The sequence below is a fragment of the Argentina silus genome, assembly GCF_951799395.1.
Source record: "Argentina silus genome assembly, chromosome: 9".
NCBI lineage: Eukaryota > Metazoa > Chordata > Actinopteri > Argentiniformes > Argentinidae > Argentina > Argentina silus.
Window position 1 is genome coordinate 10,758,791 of NC_139663.1, and position 13,134 is coordinate 10,771,924.

At 44.2% G+C, this 13,134-nt stretch overlaps 1 protein-coding gene across 1 annotated transcript; it reads left to right on the plus strand.

Moving 5' to 3' along the window:
• The first annotated feature begins 3,902 nt into the window (after positions 1-3,902).
• On the plus strand, positions 3,903-12,612 carry tbc1d10b (TBC1 domain family, member 10b). The gene is made up of 10 exons (XM_083677679.1): positions 3,903-4,751; positions 5,361-5,378; positions 6,144-6,243; positions 6,435-6,542; positions 7,040-7,146; positions 7,353-7,467; positions 7,548-7,613; positions 7,714-7,903; positions 8,034-8,188; positions 8,499-12,612. The coding sequence occupies exons 1-10, from the start codon at positions 4,039-4,041 to the stop codon at positions 9,402-9,404; spliced, it is 2,478 nt and encodes an 825-aa protein (XP_083533805.1). The 5' UTR covers positions 3,903-4,038; the 3' UTR covers positions 9,405-12,612.
• Positions 12,613-13,134: the final 522 nt, after the last annotated feature.

Consider the following 13,134-nt stretch of genomic DNA (forward strand, 5'->3'; position numbering starts at 1 on the left):
GTGCATAGCTTTGACAACAGGTTTTCACTAGTGTTGAAATATTTCTTCATTGTCTCTAAACCAACTGGGTAATTCCAGCTCCAGGGAACATAATTTGGGTTGAGGTATTAGAACGAAAGCAAGCAAAGAAAATAAATGCAATAAGCCAAGACAGTGAGTCATGGAGAAAGAGAGGGTGTTTCCCTTGGAAATAGGGATTCCGACTTTACACCGTAATCATTACATACTAGGGTGTCCCCAGTTAGGCTTGTTTCTCCATGGCAATCCTCATAATATTTGCATAGATACAGTAGTACATCAGTTGTTTGTTTTGATTTTTTTGCCTAAAATCTTATCATCAGTAAATGTTCAATTTGATTAAAATCTGAAGATTGATTTGGCCAATCAAGAACTTTACACTTGTTGGCCCTGAAAAACTCACTAGTTGCTAGTGCAGTATGTTTGGGGTCATTGTCTTACTATATGATGAAGTGCCATCCAATGAATTTGGAGGCATTTGCTTGTACTGGAGCAGACAAGATGTTTCTGTACACTTCAGAATACATTCTTCTGCTGCTGTCAGCAATTAAGACAAGTTAGCCAGTTCTAGCGGTAGCTATACATGCCCAAACCATAACACCCCGTCCAACATGTTACCACTGTAACCTGATCAACCTTTTTGAGGATAATTAGTGATTTGCACCTTGCAGTGAAGCCTCTGGTGACGTATTCTGCGGATGGAGAGTGTTCCTGATTTGTGGGACAGTTGTTTTGGGGTTTTTCTTAATTATGATGAGCATACTTTGGTCATCCACTGTCGTCCTTAGCCTACCATTTGTGATTGCTAAGCTTATCAGTGTTTTCTTTCTTTTTAATAATGTTCCAAATTGTTGTTTTTGTTAAGTCTAAGGTTTTGGCTATGTTTCTGTTTTTTTTAATGATATTTCAGCCATAATAGCTTCCCTGACTTTCATTGACATCTCTTTGGTCCTCATGTTGACAGACACCAATAGCAGATTCCAAAGACAAATGCAAAGCCTAGAATCAACACTATACATTTACAGTCTTATTTACAAATGATGTAACGGAACACACCTGACTTTCAGAAACATCTGTCACCTTGTCCCATTACCTTTACCCTGAAAAGGGGGGACTATGTATAAAAAGTGTTGTCTTTTGTAAATGGTGAAACCAATATGTACACAAATACCATGAAATAACAGCTGAGAAGCTCTACTTTAACCTCATAGTAATTGTGCAATTCCAAACTCCAGCCATGAGCATAGAGCCAAAAAAAAGAAAAGAAAAAATGCTTCACTGTCCCATTACTTAGGGAGGGAGTGTAGAGTGTACTGTAGAGAGAGTAATGAATAGTGAGAATAAAGACAACCATGCCACCTATTGGAAAAACTATTTTCAAAGAAATGTAACACAGGGTCAAGCCAGAAGCCAACAGTAGAGGGAAGCAAAGTACAGTACACTGAGGAGAGAAAGCAAAAATCCGCCAAATCAACACCATTTGGTTTATGAAACGGTGCATGGACAGATTCAACAAAACACCGAAAAAGGAATTATTATTTAGACAAAAATGAATGTATTGTTCACATATAAACCCAATCATTATCTTGACAAGCGAAAATTGTGGTGGGAGGGACGCTCCCAGTGCAGTTGCGTGTGTGTGTCCGTCTGTCTGTATCTGCCATTGACGTGAGCGCGCACGTTGCTGTCACAGCAATAGGAAATGCGGGCGGCTGGTGGATATGCCCCAGCGAGACGACAATATTGATTTTAAAGGACAATTTCACATACAGGAAGACCCATTTGTCGCTAAATGCAATAGTAATATTACACTGAATATCCGTTAAAGAAAGGAGAAGGTGTTGCTCGCTCGCGACAATGTCTGAGAGTAATCCAGACTGACAGGCAGCTAGCTATGCTAACAACACCCTAAAATACAGTATTATCTAGCTAGCTAATAGCTAAGGCTAACAAGTTTGGGGGACATTGCGCCTCCTAGTCCTAACCTGCTCGGCCATCAATCATCAATCTCTCTTTTCGCCTCTACCCGCTTCACCGCCTCGTGTTTTCCATTTAACCGTGGAGCAATAGGAACCGGAGCTGTGGGGGGCCCGCGGACGAACCCCCTGGACGTCCAGGCGGACAGATCACGTAGACACGCGGGCCGTGGGTGAGTTGCACAGTGAGTGTGTCAGTGAATGAGGTGGTAATTGAGGGGAGCGGACGGGCAAGGCCGTGGACCATGGTCAGGGCAGGGCCTCAGACATAGAGGGAGTGTACTGTAAACTAGCAAACCGATATAATTTTTTTGAGTGTTGAATCGGGAAGTTGTGTGGCTTTGAGAGAGGCCTCAAGAGAGGATATGAAAACAAACCGATATATTCCTTGGTACTCGGCTAACAAGTTAGAAGACCAGCACGCATAGATCAGCGCATATAGAAGTCCAATTTTGACAGCTGAGCTGGAGAAAAATATGTTCTATCGATGTTGCTTGTCAGCTACTCATAGAGAAATACTGGCTAAATGTATTTACTTTATAATCTAGGTATGACCATAACTGTTTAGCTTCCTCACATTAGTGTAGTCTGTTTTTGGCATCAATGACAGTGTGGAAGAATAAGCACCCTTGTTTCAGATTAGAGACCAACGTTCCTGAAAGGCACAGACAGTCGTTTGTTTGTGAATGTTTGACTGCTCAGCACGCTGTTTTAATAATGTAAACAAAATTTGGTTCGATTGTGGGTGGTAGGTTGACGGACAGAAAGTATGGCTTTGGGTGGAGTCACCTGTCTCAGACTTGGAGTTTTATTCTATTACAAATACTCGTAGCCCTACATTTTCAGTGACCCTTAAGTCCGCACTGAAGTCTGTTAGTATTAGCCAAAATGTGCGATATGTGTCTGCATGCATGTGCATAGCTGTTTTATTATGTATTATGTTGAGCATACCCACACACTGTGCTCAAATGTTAAACAAAGGCCATATGTCACTCGTGATTTAAATGCACCTTCTCGCCCCCATCAAACCCATTTCCACAAAATGTCACAGCTAGAAAGACAAATACTGGCAGTTTAACAATGGAAATTATGATTTTATCACGTATCTCTCTGTCTTTATCAAGAGAGGCAGTTTTACATTGGATAGATGTGTTTTTAGATAGTGAGATGACAGGTAGTAAAGTTCTAAGGCATATTGGATGGCAGGACCTTTTTTAGATATGAGGAACTGGAACTTGTTTATTTTTAGCTGGTTTTCATGGTCTGTTATTGAAACCTTCTATTCTGCTCATCACAGTCCTCCTGCAGTACCGTATGGGACTTTAGATGGTGTCTCTCAAAGAATTTCCATGGATACAAAATATAGACAACTTCTTCCCTATTCTTCTTTTTTTTTTAAGAATAGGGAAGCACTAAACTCAAGCTAGCCTCACTAAAAAAGGGTGAGGCTGAGCAACCTCTACACATATCCATTGTGGATTTTGAACACATTCTGTTGAACTGGAAATGGTAAATACGGATGCCTTCACGATTCAACAGAATTTGCCCTAATCTACTAGGTATTTGCAGAGAGGTGGTTTACAAATCAAACCGTAATTCATGTGTTTCAGATGTGGTGATGTAATGGTTAAACAAATTAGAAAATACTCATCCATCTTCCCTCTATCTATTTAGGTGAAGTCAACGAGGAGCCATGGCCGAAATCTCCTCCCTAAGCCCCTCGCCTCCAGCTATAGGTGATCCCCATGTTTCCCCATCCATTGCCCCGCCCTCCACTGTCCACCCTCATCCCAGCAGCCACGCCCTAGAGACCCCCAAGGAGAGTCCCTTCCCCAAGTCCTCTCTATACAATGACAAAGCTTTGATGGTAGCTTCTCTATCATCACCTACTGCAGAAGAGGCACTCCCAGTTCTGCAGCTACAGGGGCAAAGGCCACCCCCTAGTCCCCCAAAATCTGTCCCACCAGAGGTAGCCTCAGAGATTCCTGCCCCCCCGCCAGTAGATGTAGCTGTGCCACAGAGTGAGGGAGTCGTAGGGACGGACATGGAGGCAGGAGGTACCCCAGTTTTGGTTGTTGACCAGGGGAGCAATGACCCAGGGGGTACGGAGCTGCTAAATGCCCCTGCTGAGGCCCCTGATCAGGTCCCAAGTGGCCCAGAGGCACAGGGGGTAGCAGAGCAGACATCCCCCTCCTCTGATCTTAATCCTAGTCCTAATCTCTACCCCAGTGTTCACGTCACCCAGAACCCTAATCCTGCCACTGATGCTGCTCAATCTGTGGTGGGTCCACCTCTAGCCCCTGCAGCCCCCACTCCCCCTCCCCCTCCCCCTCCCCCAGACTGCACCCAAACAATCATAGCCACAGCCCCAGCCCCGGAAGAACACAATCCCCAGCCACCACAGGAAGGCCAAAACCCTCACCCTCAAACCCCCATTCAGTCCCCAATTCAGTCCCCCAATCTTGTCAGGAGCACAGAGCTACCCAGCGCCCCATCCAAAGCCGAGCTCCCCAGTCCTCCAGTCCTGGTGATCCAAGAGCCTCCATGCCTCTCCCTGCCGAACCCCCACCCTCGGCCAGCCCCAGACACCCTCAGCTACCTGGAGTCTGCCAGTATGATGTCAGGGACTCTGGAGTCTCTCTCTGGGTTGGGAGAGGATGGAAGCTCTGTGGGATCAGATTCTGAGATCAATGGCCTGGCCGTCAGACGCACTGACAAGTACGGCTTCCTTGGTGGAACACAGTACAGCGAGAGCAGGTTGGTAGAAGACGTAAAACAAAGACACGTCCACCCACTCAATGCAGAATCACTCACCCACACACACTCATTTCAGTCATCTGTACCTACTGACTTTTGTTTTGTTCAATGATTATGTTTGGGTCAAACCAATAGGCTGCAGAGGGTATCATTGCTTGGACATTGGACAGACAGTGGACAGACACAATGTTTTACCTATGAGGGTCCACAAAACATGTATAACACAATCAGTATGGACTGATCCACTAGACTCCATTTGGTTCCATTTGCAACGTGACAACATTAGAATAGGGTGTCTTGACCACATTTGGTTCCATTTGCAACGTGAAAACATTAGAATAGGGAGTCTTGACTACATTTGGTTCCATTTGCAACGTGACAACATTAGAATTGGGAGTCTTGACCACATTTGGTTCCATTTGCAACGTGAAAACATTAGAATAGGGAGTCTTGACCACATTTGGTTCCATTTGCAACGTGACAACATTAGAATAGGGAGTCTTGGCCAGAATGACATGCAGCCTATTTGACCAATTTTACCCTGCCCTGCCTATCTGTTAATCAACATCAAACATTTCTCCTCCTACCTCGGTCATCATGTTCTCCCAGTCACCCATCTGCCCTTAAGTAAGTAATCTCTCACTCCCCGCCCTCTCTCTCCTGCCCTCGCTATCTCTGCTCTAGTCACATCGGCCTGCCCTTCATCTCTCCTTTGTGTGACTCAGATGGTGCTGAGAGCACTTTTGTGACTCAATATGTCCTGACTCGGCCTCTTCCTGGTTTCACCCCCATATCCCGCCTATCCACTCATCTTTCTCTCTCCCTCTCTCCCTCTCTCCCTCTCTCTCTCTCTCTCTCTCTCTCTCTCTCTCTCTCTCTCTCCCTCTCGACTTGACCACTTGCTCCTTCTCTCTAAAATCAGTCTCTTAAGTGCACGTCCTCTGCTTTCACATTTTACATAGTATTGACTGTTGTATGTTGTATTGATTAAGCCTGTTGGCACCAGTCAGTGTTATTGGGTTTGTATCAGTGCTCCATTTTGTTGTAGTATGATTTAGAGTTATACACTCACTGAACAAACAAAAAGCATATGTGATTATGAAATGAGAAAGTAATGCATAGATTATTATCCCTATTGAACAAGTTCAGGTGGCGCAGGCTTCATTGTGAAACACTTTACCCTGGTTGGAGTTTGGGTGTGACTCTGGTAGGGTGTTAGTACAGTGTACAACTCACATGTGTGGGGACTATAGAGAAGTAGGGAAGATATCCATATTGGTTACTTATCATCGACTTGATAATGCATACAATATATTTTTGCTGTATGTGGGTCTTATCTGGGTGTTTGTTTCATTATTCGTTAACCTAATCATCTTTCTCTACGTGTTCCAGTGAGAAGGATATCAGGGTGGACGTTGCCAGGCAGAGAGAGATGAAATGGCTGGAAATGTTCAACAATTGGGATAAGTGGCTCTCACGACGCTTCCCAAAGGTATCTACTCCTGCCTGCTTGCCTGTCTCTCTGTCTGTCTGGGGGTGCTCCAAAAGGTGTTTGTGTTTTTGTTTGAGGTATCTGTATTTTATCTTTTTACATAGCAGTCTGCCTCCACACACAGTTTTATGGTGGGGAATGCTCAATGAGTGTGTGTGTATATTATACGTACCACGTGCTTGTGGTTTCAGGTGAAGTTGCGCTGTAGGAAGGGGATCCCCTCATCTCTCAGATCCAAAGCCTGGCAGCTGCTCTCCAACAGTAAGGAGCTCCTGGACTCCAACCCCGGCAAGTTTGAGGTATTGATCTTAACTCACAAACCTTCTCCCTTCATACTCTTATCATTCCACTTTTTGAGGACAGGGGTTCCTCAGTGAAGTAATTGTCTGAAGTTCTTGCGATAGGGGAGTTCTGACTCATTAGGGCAATTAGACCTCCGGGGTTAGGGATGCTTAAGGGGCGCAGGCGCAAACTTACCCAGCTCTAAGCCTCTTATCTCTGGCCAGTAATCCAGCCTGTCTGGGCCTACCTTTACATACACTCTGGTGGTCTGGATTGAGCTGGGTCTTGGCAGATCATATCTACAACCGTTTTTCTGTCTCACACACACACACAAACACTCCACCCTCCACCTTGGAGGGTGGAGTACCTCCTTTCATTCTGTCACAGGTAACTTTGTCACTGTGCAGAACAACCTTATTCAATACTAGTCTGGCTCTAACTAATGTGCTTAAAGTTAATGGCTCAGTCAGAAATGTTTTAAATGGTTTGTTTCTCATACTCGCTCTGTCCTCAGGAGTTGGAGAGGGAGCAGGGAGACCCTAAATGGTTGGACATTATAGAGAAGGACCTGCATAGACAGTTCCCTTTCCATGAGATGTTTGCTGCTCGCGGTGGACACGGGTACAGTTCACAACATGTTTCCTCTTGGCTACAGTGACTTGACTCAGGCTATGCACACTAGCTTATACAGAGTAGTGCTTACTGTAGTGTACTCTCAGTATATCATTTTATCAACTCAATTATTTTGCCCCCAATTCAGTAACTCACTTGAAGTTATATGAGTCCATGCAAATTTTAAACTGGCTCTCCTCCTGGCCGGCCTCAAGGCAGCAGGATCTGTACCGTATACTGAAGGCCTACACCATCTACCGACCTGAAGAGGGCTACTGCCAGGCACAGGCTCCAGTGGCTGCTGTCCTGCTCATGCACATGCCTGCTGAGGTGAGGGGCTACCTGAGGTGAGGGTCCAGGTGCTTGTGTGTGGGTTTCTAATGTGTGCTTATTCATATTGTATCTTGCAGCAAGCTTTCTGGTGCCTGGTGCAGATATGCGAAAAGTACCTGCCTGGATATTACAGTGCTGGTCTGGTAGGTTGATGAACATGCACAGATTTTGCTGTGTTATTTGTGCTTGGCTGTGCATCATCAAAGCTTACTTATCCTTATCCTCTTTCCCTCCCTCTTTTAGGAAGCGATCCAGTTGGATGGAGAGATCTTCTTCTCCCTGTTGCGGCGTGTCTGTCCCATGGCCTACCGTCACTTAAAGAAGTTTAAGATAGACCCCATCCTTTACATGACCGAGTGGTTCATGTGTGTCTTCTCACGCACCCTGCCATGGTCCTGTGTGCTCCGCGTTTGGGATATGTTTTTCTGTGAGGGTAAGTCTCTCTCTCTCACACACACACACACACACACCACATTTTATTAATACACACGCACACACCACATTGTATTAATACATATACACACACACACACAGGCATATGCTAAAACGCACTCTGTTTTTAGGGGTGAAGATAGTGTTTCGTGTGGGTCTGGTGTTGCTGAAGCAGATGCTTGGGTCAGTGGAGAAACTCCGGGAGGTCCAGGGCATGTATGAGACCATGGAGCGCCTGAGGAACATCCCTCCAGAGTCAGTCAGAGAGGATGTTCTGGTGCAGGAGGTGAGTCTATACAGAGTGTGTAGTGTACAATACATACACCCACCCACACACATACTCACTCATAGTCTCTAAACATACTTCTACCCTGACTCACTGTCTCTGGAGTTTGCATAGATAAATGAGTCAACTGGCTTTTTAGTGTCTAGGTCTGTTATGATAACTTCCTCCATCTGTCTGTGTGTGTGTGTTTGTGTTTGTGTGTGTGTCTGTGTTTGTGTGTGTGTGTGTCTGTCTGTGTCTGTGTCTGTGTCTGTGTCTGTGTCTGTGTCTGTGTGTGTGTGTGTGTGTGTGTGTGTGTGTGTGTGTGTAGGTTGTCTCCCTGGCAGTGACCGAGTCTCTGATAGAGCGGGAGTGTAGCATTCAAGTGAAGAAGTGGAGGGAGTCCAGGGGAGAATTGACCCACCAGCCTGGCCGTCGACTCCACGGGACGCGGGCTATCCACGAGCACAAGTGCCGGGCCGCCTCCATCAGCTCAGGGGGCAGCTTCTCCTTCCTGGGGGGGTCTATCCCCCCTCCAGGCCCCCTCCGAGCTTCCTCCAGCCTGCTCTCTCTCCCTGGCTTCCGCAGGTCCAAAATGCCCTTCCGCTCCCAGCCCAAGAAGGGCTCCTTCTCTGGGAGCTCTGGGATGGATGCTCTACCACCACAACACCCTTCTGTATCAGCCTCCAACCCAGGCCGAGGTCCCATCCACACACCTCCCCTGTCTGGCTCTGCACCCAGGGTGCAGGCTCCGCACACTCAAAGCCCTCTTGTTTTGCCTCAGCCAGGCCCCTCGTCTGGACCAGCTCAGACCCCGCCAGCGAGCCCCGCACAGGGTCAACCTGGTGCTTCGACCCCGACCCCAACCCACCACGCACCTCCCAGCACCCTCTCACCCCCCAAAATAGTTTCTGAGCAAATCACACCCTCCATCCCCTCGCCCACGGCCAATAACTCCCCTCTGACCCCCTGCCCAGATGGAGGGAAAGGTGCAACGGGAGGAGAAGAAGATGGGAAGAAGAAGAAAAGGAGCAAGGAGGACAAGAAGAAAGAGAAGGAGGGAGAAAAGCAGAAATTGAAGGAAAAGAAGGAGATGGAAAAAGCGGAGAAGGAGAGACAGAAGAAGGAGAGGGCTGAGAAAGAGAAGAAAAAGGAGAAAGGGGGGAAGAAAAAGGACAAGGGGGGAGGTGAGGCGGAGGGGAAGAATGGAGCCGCAGCACCAAGAGATTCGGCCTAGTTTCTCCCCTGCCATTCCAACAGAAAGAAAGAAGACATGGGAACAAAAGACCTCTAGAAGCGGAAAGCGAATGAAGAAAAAGAGGGGGTGGCCTCTTATATAGTGCATCTTGAGGACTATATGTAGTCAAAGGATTATTATGGAAACAACTGGATCACGGTTTTATTAGCATCCTGGGGCTGTTGCCCCCCCCCCCCCCCCCCCATACACACACTCGCCCGCTGCTTTCTTCATCAATGAGTTTGAATAAGTAAGATGGGACAAGTTTCCTTTTGCAACTGGAGCATGGACTGTGTGGCTCTGAACGGATCTCAACAGACCACACACGACCACACCGTCGTGATCTCATTGAGTTGTTTTTTTTTCATTTAGTTTTCTTTCTTTTCTTTTTTTTATCAGACTAATGCTGGTAGACAGATGACAGTGAAACAAGAAACCCTGGACAGAGAGGTGGTGGTAATAGATTGGGTGCCATAGATTGTGTAAATAAATACAACATACATGTAGGGACCCCTGGGCGCCCTACATACATTTTCATCTCCTGTTTGTAGGTCAGATGTACAGGTCAGAACGACAATGCCTGAGGAAAAAAATAAAATTAAAAAAAAATAATAATAAATGTGAAAACAGTTTAAAAAATGTCTCAATTACAGGCACTGAAGACCGTGATGGTAGTAATATTGTTATTGGGTATTCGGGAGGATATATTTATTGTAGTGTTAAGTGTTTGTGTGTGAGTGCGTGCCTTAAGTAGTGTAGTGAAATGTGTTACCGTTCTGTGTTCCCACCCAGTTTCCGTCACCCCGCCCTCCCTCCACTCCCCCCTCTTCTCCTGTCTTCTCATCCTCCTTTTAGAATTGATAGCGGGGGTTTTTCTCCACCCTTTCTTCTTGGTATTTGGCTCTTTCCATTGATGGTGGAATACAAATCCATCAGGTAAATGAAGAGATGCACACTGGTATAAGTAGAGAGAGGAGAATAGAAATTACAACAGGAACCTCGAACCTTGCATGGATGGTTCCTGACTATGTACTTAGGACTGTCACAGTCTAAACAACAAATAGGGAGCTTTTTATTATTATTATTATTTATTTTTTAAGATTTTCAATAGTTTTAGCCTTCTGAAGTGTCTGATTATCTTATCTCTCTCTTGAGTAAGTTTACAGTGGGAGATAGCAATTGATACTTGTAGTTTCACAAGGGCCCTTACCAAACATGGCATACTTTAATGACAACCCTGAATCTATCCCTTAGACCAAATGTCCAACTGGCAAATGTTTTTTGTTTTGCTTTTTGATAAATTAAATAATATATATTTTATTTAGCCAAATATTCATATGGGTGATCATTTTAGTTAATTAACCCATTAGAATGTGATTTTGATATATATTTTGAGTGTTCTTAGAATTGTGAATGAAGGATTAAGTTTGCACTGCCCCGTCACAAAACGCCACGTAAATTGAGCACTCCTCTTTGGTACAGTAGCTAACATCTCTTTCATGACTCTCATCTGGTTGGTTTCGCCACGTAAACCTGCGCCTTTCGGACCTTTGAGAAACCACTCGACTCTGAGTAGGTCAGGCGTGCCAATGTAGCATTCAACTCTGACCTTTGGGTTCTGATGTATTTATGTATAAAGTTGGTTAATTTAATCAGATATTATATATTATGTATTATTCTTATTTTGGATCTGATTGCTATTTTTCTATGCGAGTAAAGGACACCTGGTTGACTGGAATGATTGCTTGGCTATATGTGGTGTAAGGAGGAGCACATAAAATATTGTTGTTGTTTTTTTAGATGTGGTTATTTTAGTTTCATTAATGCACAATTGTCCTCCACTTTTAGACAACAAATCCATTGTGTATCATTTTCACATTTCAAGTTTACTGTTATAGCGATGAGTAGACTAATGTTAGGTCCGCGAGTCTCCATTTACCGTAATACAGTGTTACACCTGTGAAGAGTGAAGAACGGGGGGATTGGCCGCCAATAGAACAATTACGTTTCAGTTGAGTATTTCAGATTTTATATAATGCGAGTGTAGCCGAAGGTCGAAAACGTACTGTAACAAATAGAGGCATTTTGTCAGCTCTGAAAGGGGTTGTAATAAGAGATCTGAAGTTGTCAGATCTTTCTGTCTCTCTCAATCCAGTATGTTGTAACCACCATAATTGATTTTTTTTTTTTTCACTAACTCCCTAACTCATTCACACTCAGTGTTATATAACGTATTTATGCATACATTAGATGTCTGTGTTTGATGGATAGTGCTGGTTAGTTACTGTTATGCCAGTTGATGGTGGAAATAATTCATATTCTTAACACTGGTTCTCTGTACTGTTTTTGTAGTTCAGGGGAAGAGGGAGTTTTGTGTAACCATAGCCAAAATGTCCTCCATGTTCATGATTTATCATACTTTCTTTGAGCTCATGAAGTTGTTTATTTATTTATTTTTATTTTTCATTCCCGCCTCTCCTTCCCCCATCCTCCCCTTTTTTTATTTTTATTTAAGTCCTTCCAGAATCACCATTGGTTCAGTGTAGAGTCCGTGAAGATGACCTTAACATGTCTATGCAAACCTTAGCTCAAACACATGGCTGTTGGCAGAGAGTTGTCAAACAGCAGACCTCTGTCACTGCTGCCATCTGTGGTGACCATGCCAGCCGTGGAGGTCGGGAATACCCTGAGAATGCTAGAGGACCAATCAGGATAAAGCAATATTTCTTTATGCAGCTCCTGGCTTCAACCATTCGGGTTGACTCCTCAAGGTCCTTTCTTTATAATGAGGAGTCTCAAGATGTCATGATCAGATCGATCTGTCATTGCTCCTCGTATGGAATCAAGAGGCCTCACTCCTGCAATAGTGAGGTTGAATGGACAAAGACACTTAGGTCCTGAGTGCATTTCTGCATTGGTCTTGGAATCGCTGTGCTTGATTGCTTTTAATTGGGAACGTCCCACTTTTTTTTTTCTTTTTTTTTTTTAAATGGTTGTTAATTTTATGTTTTTCTATTTTGTCATGTTTTCTCCCCTACTGTATGTTTGTCTTCTATGTTTTTAAGTTTACATGAAACTGTTATTGGTGAAAAATGAAATAAAATCATAGATAATGAAATTCATTCCTTAACTGCAGAAGAAAATCTACACATGATGTATTTAATTAATAATGATAATGACAGCTGTGATGATGAATAATAAACCATAATATATTAAATACAACTGGTCCTCTCTGCATTCGTGTTGGATATTCATTTAACGTGTTCAACATGCCTCCTGATAGAGACTGTCTTTGTTCTCTCCTTATAAACTGAGGAAAACCACATATGATAGCTTGCCCTGTAGTTTGCTGTGCACCGTTTTTTTCTCCAATAGGTATTTCACCTGAAAGGTAATACGATTTTAAGGTAGCAAGAGTGAAGATTGTTTCATATGAAACCTGTGTGAGTATTTCAACCTTTTCTGAGAACAGTGATGTAAAGGCTCACTGCTCACTGGTACAACTGCTCAGTGTCTTCCTTTGATACTGAAATGTTAATGGTCCACTAGGGGGCACTAAAGGACTATGATGAAAGGCGATAATAGTACAGTACTTTAAAATTAGTTCATGTGGATTACATTTAACAAATGTGTCTCAGAGGTTTGGAGACCTTACCCTCTATCCAAAACACCCCAACTAGCCCTGATGTTTTCTAGTCCAGAACCATTCATATAAACAGACACTAGTGTA